Genomic DNA, 11,124 nt, shown 5'->3' on the forward strand with positions numbered 1-11,124 from the left:
TTGGATATGTATTAATTACTAATGTCATTGATGTATATGTGTCATTTTTAAGGAGCTAAATGGGTCATACTATCACATACGGCATCGTGGTTTAGCACCTATCTCCGGGAGAGAGTTTAAATCGATTCAAGTAAATGGCCCGACAACAAAGCAAATCATAAGTATTTGTTTATGTTCCATCATCTTTACCACAAAATATATTCTTACAAGTTTAATATTGTTTTCTTGTAGGTTAGATTGTATTTTTATTATGATGCACTGTGTAGAGAGTTTGATGTTTCAGCGATCAACAGACTTTATACAAGTTGAAATGAGAGCCTATAGATTTAGGATTGGTCATAAAATAATGATCGACAACAACTTTAAACTGTAAATTATATATTTGTAATTTTAAATAAGTATAATATTCTGTTCTTATAATGACTGACACCCTGTCACATTTTAATTTACAAAAATAACAACCACCAATTTAAATTATCTCATATCTTTTGTCAAACTAGCCTATTTAAAATTCTAAACTAATTCACAAATCTCAATCCGTTGTAAATTTTTAGTTTATAGAACAGAGATATAGTCTTAGGTTTTTGATATCGGGATCAAAAAATTAGATTGTGATTGGTTGAACAAAACGGGCGAGGTGCTAACCAATCAGGCCTATGTTGGGCCTGATATGATATTATATAGGCCCAACATGAGCCTGATATAAGATAATATCAGGCCCAACTTAGACCTGATATAAGATAATATTAGGCCCACGTTGGGCCTAATATTATCCTATATCAGGCCCACAATCAAGCTGATAATTTTATAACCCTTGATCAGTTATAGAGAGCTTTAAATAAGTAATACATAGCACCGTTGGAGTCCTTGCAAGAATAGAAACTTAGAACACTTGAAATGGGTTCAAATGGAGAAGTCTAGGTCCATCTGTGGATTTTGTCCAAAACCCACTTATGGAGCTATGACACTTGGATTTCTTTAATTTCACGTTCCCTAGGAAGATTTGAGAGGGGAGAAGCTAGATAAGGTGATAAATCTTGGTTCTAACCACCACAAATGAAGTTCTTGCTCCGTGCAGTTGGCACGGAATATGTGAATCTTATGAATTTCCATTCAATGAACAACACAAACACTGTCGAATTTTAATATCCGGGGATAACACCTATCACCAATTTATTTTTAAGTAAAAAATTACTTAGATATTTAAGCTAAATTATAATACAATTAGAAATTTCCAATAACTTATTGTAGACTTCAAATCAAGTGTTCAAACTAGCACATTTGAAATACTATACTAATTCATAAATCATAATCTTTAGAAAGTTTTTAGTTTATAGAATAGAGATATAGTCTCAAGTTTTAGATATCGGGATCAAAAAATTGGATTGTGATCGGTTGAACAAAGTGGGCGAGGTGCCAACCATTCAGGCCCATATTGGGCCTGATATGATATTATATCAGGCCCAACTTGGGCCTGATATAAGATAATATTTGGCCTATGTTGGGCCTAATATTATCCCATATCAGGCCCACAATCAGGCTAATAATTTTTGTAGTGCTCAATCACCTATAGAGTACTTTAAATAAGTAATGCATAGTACCGTTAGAGTCCTTGCAAGAATAGAAACTTAAAGCACTTGAAATGGGTTAAATTGGAGAAGTCTAGGTCCATTAGTGTGTTTTGACCGAAACCCACTGATGGACCTACGACACTTGAATTTCTTTAATTTCACGTTCCCTAGGAAGGTTTGAGAGGGGAGAAGCTAGATAAGATGCTAAATTTTGGTTCTATCCACCACAAATGAAGTTCTTGCTCCGTGTCAGTTGGCACGGAACATATGAATCTTATGAATTTTCATTCAATGAACAACACAAACCCTGTCGAATTTTAATATCCAAGAATAACACCTACCACCAATTTATTTTTAAGTAAAAAATTACTTAGATATTTAAGCTAAATTACAATACAATTAGAAATTTCCAATAACTTGTTGTAGACTTCAAATCAAGTGTTCAAACTAGCGTATTTGAAATTTAAACTAATTAACAAACCATAATGCTCAGCAAGTTTGTAGTTTATAGAACAGAGATATAGTCTCACGTTTTAGATATCGGGATCAAAAAATTATATTGTGATCGGTTGAACAAAGCGGACGAGGTGTCAACCAATCAATCCCACGTTGGGCCTGATATGATATTATATCATGCCCAACTTGGGCCTAATATCAGATAATATTAGGTTCACATTGGGCCTGGTATTATCCCATATGAGGCCCATAATCAGGCTGATAATTTTTGTAACGCTCGATCACCTATAGAGTGCTTTAAATAAGTAATACATACCGCCGTTGGAGTCCTTTGAAGAATAGAAACTCCTCAATTCTTGATTTGGTAGCTTTTTGTTTATTTGAGAAGTAAGTTAGAAAGAGGTCACTCAATGCTTTAGTTGAATTTATTGGAACCAAAGCACTATGGTTTGTAATACCAAGTAATAATGAAATGTCTCTTCTTGTGAATGCAACCGGTACACCTAAAATGAATATTAGACCCAACGTTATATATAATAATATATTATATATGATAATATATCATATATGATAATATTACGGCAAATAAGAGTCTGAAATGATTTCATATCAGGCCAACGTTAGGCCTGATATTCAATCATATCATAACTACATTGGCCTTGATATGAGATCATTTTAGGCCCTCAGTTGCCATGATCTACCAATGACCAGGGCTATCAGGGGACCAACATAAATAAATAAATATTAAGATTTTCAAACTATTTTATTTTAATAAATTACTACTTCGTGCTTAAAATTCACAATTATAAGCTGTACCTGAGAGTCTAAATGTTTGAGAAGTTGAATCCTAATTTTGAAATATATTAATCAATATACCACGGATATGCTGTATATCTTGTATGTCCAAGAAAACACTAAAGGGGGACTGTTTGATCATGGCTACATGTCGATCATGTAAAATAACACACCCATGATGTCTTCCTTTCTTTGTGGATTTTTTCAAAAAAACTGTTAAAGTGACCTAACATGTTGTTCCAATGTAATTTCTGTCCAAATTAGTTTAGGCTTTGCAAATCCGATGGTTTAGAAGGTGATACTTTTACGGATAATTTAACAGCAGAGGATGAAACACCCAGCCCACTTCCTTCCACTATTATGAAAGGAGAGTATTGGTAGAAACCCTAAACTTCATTGCAGAGACAGGATCAGTGTGGATTTTCGCTGGAAACCTTTGATGTCGCCTGATGGACGCACGAAGACGCTTACGTACTCTTTCGTTGGGGGGACGATCTCACAACTAAAAATGTATGAAAGTTTTTCGTAATCAGAGAGTTAGAAAAGTATGAGGCTTGCACGCGTTGAGAGGGGGAGGGAGAAAGATGTTGACGCTATCAGCATCCGAACCATCAATGAAATTTTTAAATCTAAACAATTCAAATGTGCTTCGGACGTCTTGGAAAATGGGATAGCAAAAGATGATGTTAGCGGGGGAGATATAAAAGGACTTTCATATTTATTAATGTATCTTTTGGTAATTATAAAATCATAATTTGTCTTTTGGTAAATACATAATTTTATCTACGTCTTTTGGTAAAAAGCTGAAATATAAATGTCCACAACTACAGTATCAACGATTGATATCTACATGACGGAACGCTTTCTGTCGCTAAATATATTTAGCGATGAAATAGCGATGGATAAATTCAGTCTCTATTTCCTGTAAATTTTAAATTTTTTTATTTTTTTAGTTTATTAGTGTCAGCGGTTCAGTGATCAACTAGACATCTTTAGGGCATCCGTAATCGTAAATCTTTTAAAGAGGTTTATGTTCTGTCACATCATTGTCATATCAAAAGTTAAAATCCTTATTTCTTTTAAAAACCACTCTCTATTATCATAAAACTTCTCTTTTTTAAAAACTCCACTTCTTTTAAAATCCCCTCTCTATTCTCTCTCCACTATTTTTTTTATAAACCTGGTCCTAAAATTTTGATATAGATTTATAAAAAAATTTATAAATCTCACCTATGTAATAGAAGAGAGATTTATATTGAAGAATTTATACTATAAATTGTATACTATAAATCTTTCACTACCGATGCCTAGTCCAGGACGTTTTTCTTCCGTACTAAAAAGGCAAACAAACAAATCAAGAGTTTTTCTCACTGCCAAGAGCTTTACCAGCAGCGGCTTTCCCAGCTCCGACTACCACCGTGGCAACGTAAGCCGATGAATTGATAACAGGCATAGCGAATGTGATTCTTTCTGGTGGTGGTATTGGAGAGCTCTTTTTGAAGGTTCTCTGCTAGATGGAGAAAAAAAATGGAGAAAACATATCATTTTGATCTTTCTTCTGAGCTACTAGAAATAAACAATTCAAGTGTTGTTCGTGAAAAAACAAGACGCACAAAGATCAAGATAGAAGTAAAGGAGAACAGTTTCTCCCCTTACTAGTATTGTTCAGGAAGACAAAAAAAAGAAGGTATTTGTTAGAATTTTGGTACCTTTTACAATAATCCATCAAATGTTTATCCTTGTGCACCATTCAATCTACAGGTGTCGAATAAGGAAACTCCGTCGATTTCCTATCGAAAGAGGCCTTTTTGATGAATCCCATTTACGGAAACCCTAAAAATTCGCAAGCGGTAACGAAATTAGCTCCATCCACGAGGGATTTGATGAGCGATCTCTCCTTCCCCGATGTCGCAGCAGGAGTCTCTTTGGAAGCCATCGCGCGAGACAGGGACGACGGTGCGAGATGAGATCGGAGCGGAGTCGATCCGGCGGCGGCGGCGAAAGATGCGCAGGGGAAGCCAGTTATAGTGCGGAACGAGGAATGAGCCCTGGCGAAGGCGGTGTTTTTTTTTTTTTTTTTCTGATTTAGGCTATTAAATTATATCCGTTGAGATGAAGATGGACGGAGTGGAGTCGACTTCGTAGAAGGATAATAATACGGAGTTTGAATTTGATAGCCACCAAGTAAATAGACCGCGACCTAAGTTCTCGCCGGAAAAAGGTTTTGCCGACGAGTGAATAGACCGGCCCGATCCTATCGACAAATCACATCCAAGACACGGAGACATATGGAGTCTAAAGAGCATGCCACAACCCCAAGCAAGCAGCTGGAGCCTACCACCCACTCGACCAAATGCACTCGCCCAACATGCCGGCAGACCAATGGACCCGGCTCGATCTAACCGGTCCAACTACATGCCACCATCAGCACGACCATGGCTGCCAGCTCGTCTGCGATCTAGCAGTGTTGGATCGCATTCAATCATTGATTCCACGGCGAAATCAGTAAAAAAATTAAGATAATTACATAGTCATCGGCGTAGATTTATTCAGTCGCACTCCCCGGGGCAGCCTTGACGGCGAGGAGATCAGCCAGCGTCGTCCGCCGCCGCTCCCGCTTCAGCAGTGGGAGCTCGGGGACCTCCTCCGCTTCGCGGTGCGCCAGCTCGCACACCTTCACGAATTCCATTCTCCTCGTCTCCTCCTCCACCGACACCTTGATCTTAAACACCGCCGCCTCCTTATCGCGGCCGCGGCCGTGGTCGTCGGCGGCTTCCTCTGTCTCGGGGGAGGCAGAGTGGCAGCGTGAGATGAGCGGGTGGTGGCGGCCCACCGTGCCGATGGCGAGAATGCCGTTCAACATGTCATGGAGCAGCAGGGCCTCCGTCTCCGCCGCCGTCACCGGCGCTGCCTCTTCTCTCTCGCCCAATTCTTCGATCGGCCGAAGAAGCAGGATCCGCAGAGAAGAACAGTTAACCAGACAAGTAATCGACGAGCATTTTTCACCGAGTTAATGAAGGAGGGAACAAACCTTTGTTCTCAGAGAAATGGGAGTAGTCGCTGAAGCAGAGCAATCTGCGATGCATCCAGTTGAAGATCTACCGATCGGAGGCAATTAGGAACTGGATTTGATAATACTCAATCAATGTAGTAACTCACCTTCATTGAAGAGCCAGTACTGCATCAATCCAACGGAATGGCATGTAATGGAATTGCTGGGCTAGAGTTTAAATAAGTGAGAAGAGAAGAGGATACGAGAGAGGCAAGTCCTCCATGAAAGGACACTTGGAGCTAACATGGATCCAGAAGTCACTGTGGGATGCTCAAACAAAGTAGATCAAGCTTTGTGTTGGAGCTAATCGACTCTGAAAAGATTCCATTGGAGAGCATCTACGTACTTGCATGCGCCTTTGTCCTGATACCACCTTTCCAGGTTAATTTGAAGCTGATGCAAATGGCTCCTCTGATAGTGTCACCTCAACCATTTCAGTTATTGGGCTTTAAAAAGGAAAAACTACCCTAGCTTTAAATTTAGCCATTGACGGCGCACTTAAAGTTGCTATGCTCAAAAGACCATGTTAGCTAATTATCGAGCACCAGTTTCAGAGCAATAATGTATTTGTAGGGTGCCTTTTCTATTTTTTAGGCATCTAATGATCAAGAAGCTTCTAACTTTTAAATTTCTCAAAAGATCATTTATTTTCCATTTGACCTCTTTCATCAATTACTATTATGTTATGTTGTATTTCAAAGAACAACATCACTATAACGTTTATTTTCAAAAATCAACATTGTATCAATGTGATACTAATCTTAAAATTTATGCAATATTAAAGTGACGTTGCATTTCAAAGTATATATTAAAAAAATAAGCATATATGATTTTAAGGTATATATGAATCAAAGTGGTACTGAGTATTATTATAGTGTTGATTTTAAAAATCAATATTACGGTGGTGTTATTTTCGAAATATAACACCATGGTGTTGTTTTTTAAATGTATCACCACACTGATTATTGGGAGGAAGAAAACAGGAAACAAATACATTTTTTAATAAAAATTAGATGTGCCATTTGGACAAATCTACCATTTAAATACGGCTTTAGTCAATTGACACTTTAAATTTGAAGGTTTTATGGAGAATGAAACATCACTTTTTTCAATAAGTCTTATTCTTAAAAACATGTCCATGTATCTTTATAATAACATAATATTATTCTGTCTAAATATTTATAATTTTATTCTTGGATTTTTTTCAAAAGATCTCATACTAATGGAGATATCATGTATCCTTTTAACCTCATGATCTTTACCAAATCTTTCTAATATGAGACTTTGATTGAACCCCAATAACCCTCCTCTCAAATGAAGGACCACAATTTTTCTCATGGTCCAAGCCTCCCCGTGAGCATTTGGTCACCCTGACCTGCTCTGGGCCTCCTCGCAAACATCCGAAACAGGTCAGGATGACCGGATGCTTATGGGAAAGGCCCCGAAGCAGGTCAAGGTGACCGGATACTCGTAGGGAGGTCCGGAGTAAGTCAAGGTGATCAGATATTTGTGTGGGACTCTGAGCAGGTCAATATGACCATATGCTTTTGGGAAAGGCCCCGAAGCAGATCAGAGTAACTCGATACTTACGGGGAGGCGAGTAGGTTAGGGTGACCGAATGATATAGCCCGCTTTGGACCTAGACCCTCATGTCTTTGCTCTTGGACTCTCTATGTGAGTATCCAGTCACTCATGACCAGTTCCGGGCCTACCCTCAACTTCGTTCAAGGTCACCCCAATATTACATCTAGTCTGGACCATGACTCTGATATTATTTGTTGAGTCCGAAAGGATGTCCACATATCTCCACAATAGTATGATATTATCCACTTTAAAACTATGCCCTCATGACTTTCCTTTTGGATTCTGCCCAAAAAATCTCATGCCAATCGAGATATCATGTATTCTCTTAATCCTATAATTTTTATCAAATCTTTTTCATATGATATTTTGATTGAACCAGATCAACTTGTTTGTATGGATAAGATAGACAGAGCAAATTAGGTGCAGTGTACCTCTCTAAGCGAAGGCACCAAACAGAAGATGTTCTTTTCTCCAATCCAAGCAACCATAAGCAGGATTTAGATGTGGGCAATGGGTTCCACTCAACAAAGAGACTTTAGCTTTTGCAACTGGCAAAACCCCACAACCTTCTAATGAATCTAATCTGTCTTGGATTCAGTATTGAACTACGTACTCTTACGAGCTTTTCGGATAGTTCCTTCCTTCCTCGTGCACTATGACATGTCGGAGCACTCAGCGGCGATTGATTAAGCTAACTGGTAAGCTTGCTCAAGTGGACGAAAGCTAATCAGCTAATGTACAAATGCAACGCTTCAAGGAAACTATAGCCGCACAGCTTTGGATAAGTTCCAGTGTTCCAGGTTTGTACGATGGTCTTAAGTGAATGAAATTGGCTATTATATGAATGGGAGAGCAGTTTCATATTGGAAGTGTTTGTGTCCGAAAGCGGACAAGATAATAAACTAGAGATATGACTAGTAATTTCACGGGACAAAGATTTCACAGTCATACAACACAAAAGCGTCAGTGTTAGATTGGGAAGGAGTTCCCAGTGTTGATCCTCTGACGCTCAAGTCAGTTTCCCGGTGATGTGCAGAATAGCAAAAGAGCATGTAGTATGATAAAATTACGTATACCTCTTCCTGTAGATAGGAACCCCTTTTATAGTACTACTGTAGCATTTGTGCACGCATCTCAAAGCGTACGCATGTTTTTCCATATGCCCTCTGAAGAGACAAGTCACTTTTCCTTAAGCGAGAATGCATATCTCTAATGTGATAGGCTGGAAGCTTCCGAAGTATGATTTGTTGGATCGAAAGCAATAGAAGGGGGGGGTGAATAGTGCTCGTGGCTATTTCGCTCGTTTCGGAATTGTAAAAACGTATCGAGTTGTGGCAGCGGAAACAGAAAAGAAGGGAACAAAACAATCACACAGAGAAGACTAAGATTTACTTAGCTCGGAGCCTAGGGCGACTCCTACTCCAAGGCCTGCGATCTTTGATCGCTTTCCGTGGGCAACAACTATATCGCGCAAAGATTGTACAAAGATATATTACAATGAGTGCAATAATTAAAAGCAATTATACCGACGACAGAATCGAAATCTCGGAGCTCCGGGTCGTCGGGGACTTGTAACAGCACTTCAAGGCGTCTTTTGGAACAGCACGTTGTAGTAGTAGCACTTAGAAATCATTGATCTGACTGCTACCTCGAGAGCCCCTTTTATGCACTGCTGAAGGCGCCTCCAACACCAACCAAGACACCTCCAACAAGCCGAGTCAGCCGCGTGGATCAGAACGGACCTGGTCGCAACTCATCCACTTGAAGGCACCTTCAAGCCAATCCAAGGCGCCTCCAATTTCTGGTCTCAGGCGCCTCCAGCTCCATCCGAGACGCCTCCAGCGCTGCTTCGCGGCCAGCTCATGTTCTACACCCGAGGCGCCTCCAAGCTCCATGGAGGCGCCTCAGACACTGTTTATCCGAGACTTAGCTTGTTCCTTTTGTACCTGCAAGACATGTTAGTCCTAAAACTACAACATACCCTGCAAGACAATGTTAGCACATAAATAACAATATGATTATAGAGTGTGACAGTCATCAGACTGTTCGGGTCTGACTTCGGATCTCCGATCGGAAACCCTAGGTCGACCCGACGCCTACTGTTCCCTCTGCGGGGAACACATCCTTACCTACTTCCCTCAGGAGAGATTATCTGGTGTCATTCTGGTCCTCCAGACCGACTGGACTTCCTGCCTAGGGTTATCACCCCCTAGGACCTAGGGTTACCACCCCTAGGGTTACCACCCCTAGGGTTTTTCTCCACCTAGGGTTACTATCCCCTAGGACCTAGGGTTACTGTCCCCTAGGGTTTTTCTCCACCTAGGGTTACCACCCCCTAGGACCTAAGGTTACCCCCCCTTAGGATTTTTCCTTCACCTAGGGTTACCACCCCCTAGACCTAAGGTTACCATCCCCTAGAGTTTTCACCTGCCTAACCGCAGTTAGGACTTTCCTGAAACCTCATTTAAGCACATTAGATAACAAGGAATCTTAACTTTGAATCTCTTTGTCATTATTAAAACCTAAGTTCGATCGTCGGATACTTCTTGCACCAACAATCTCCCCATTTTTTATTATGACAACAAAAATTCAAAGTTAAGAAAATAATGCCATAAAAAGATAAGCATGAAAAGACAAGCATTAAGTGCAGAGCTAAATTAAGTGCAAAGCTCCCCCTTAGTAAAAAAACTTAAGTATAAAGACTCCCCTTTAACAAAAGCTCCTCTTGAATTTTAAAAAATTCAAAAATTTCTATTCTTAAATTTTCTTAATCTTTCTTTGAATTCTTAATCTTTCTTTGAATTTTCTTATACTCTCCCTCTTTGTCATATATCAAAAATAAACAAAAGAGTAAAGGATAAGTTGAGTATAAGCCTTAGCTTGTTGTGAGAAATAATAATTTTTGTCCCTAACAACTTTAAGAAAATAGATGAAAAGTTTAGCTTGGAAAAAAAACTTTTAAATAGAGGGAAAAACTTTGATAAACACTTAGCTTTTTAGAACTGATTTTCTTGTAAAAACTTTTTTTTTTACTAAGTGAAATTAGAAGATTCATTACACGTGTAAAGGGAAAAATTGCTGAGAAGGATTAAGTTTGAAACATACTTTAGCTAAGAAAAATTATTTTTGACTTTGAAGAGTAGTAACTTAGCTAATTTTGAAATAATTTTTAAAGAGAAACTTGGCTAAATTTTGAAATGCCTTTTTGAAATACTTAGTTAAATTTGAAAAACAACTTGGCTTTAAAAAGATATTGATAAAAGTTTAGTTAAGATAATAAACAGTTTAAAGTTTAATTAAAAATCTTATTTTTCTGAATTAAAATAATTAGCGTTGCTTTAACTTTTTAAAGAGTTTAACTGTTAAATAAAAACTTGGCTTGACTCCACTCACTTCCTCTTAATTAATGCCAAAATAAATCCCTATGGTCCTAGAGCTCAAGCATGTAATATATATAAACATAATAGGTATTTTATAGTTTCTAATTTTTCATCTCACCCATTTTAGGTTATCAATTATGGTCAACTTGTGAGTGTGTGTGAGATGGAATTATCTTTATTTTCAATAATAATAGGTGTTTTAAAATGATTTTCAAAATAATTTTTAAATGATTTTCAAAGGAATTTTTTTAAATGATTTTCAAGGGGATTTTTAAAATAATTTTTA

General features: G+C 38.3%; 1 protein-coding gene across 1 annotated transcript; it reads right to left on the bottom strand.

The window, feature by feature from the left end:
• Positions 1-5,082: 5,082 nt before the first annotated feature.
• On the bottom strand, positions 5,083-6,025 carry LOC122049535 (protein TILLER ANGLE CONTROL 1-like). Its single transcript, XM_042610903.1, has 3 exons — positions 5,982-6,025; positions 5,854-5,920; positions 5,083-5,753 (listed from the first exon to the last, which is right to left on the bottom strand). Exons 1-3 carry the CDS (start codon positions 5,985-5,987, stop codon positions 5,368-5,370), a joined length of 459 nt encoding a protein of 152 aa, XP_042466837.1. The 5' UTR covers positions 5,988-6,025; the 3' UTR covers positions 5,083-5,367.
• Between the last annotated feature and the right edge of the window lie 5,099 nt (positions 6,026-11,124).

The sequence above is a fragment of the Zingiber officinale genome, chromosome 2B (assembly GCF_018446385.1).
Source record: "Zingiber officinale cultivar Zhangliang chromosome 2B, Zo_v1.1, whole genome shotgun sequence".
In the NCBI taxonomy this organism is placed as follows: Eukaryota; Viridiplantae; Streptophyta; class Magnoliopsida; order Zingiberales; family Zingiberaceae; genus Zingiber; species Zingiber officinale.

What these genes read in the sequence shown, in the direction of transcription:
- LOC122049535 (XM_042610903.1), bottom strand. An exon ending in CCATTTCTCTGAGAACAAAG is followed by an intron (nt 5,754 to 5,853) that starts GTTTGTTCCCTC and finishes GGCCGATCGAAG; the next exon opens with AATTGGGCGAGAGAGAAGAG.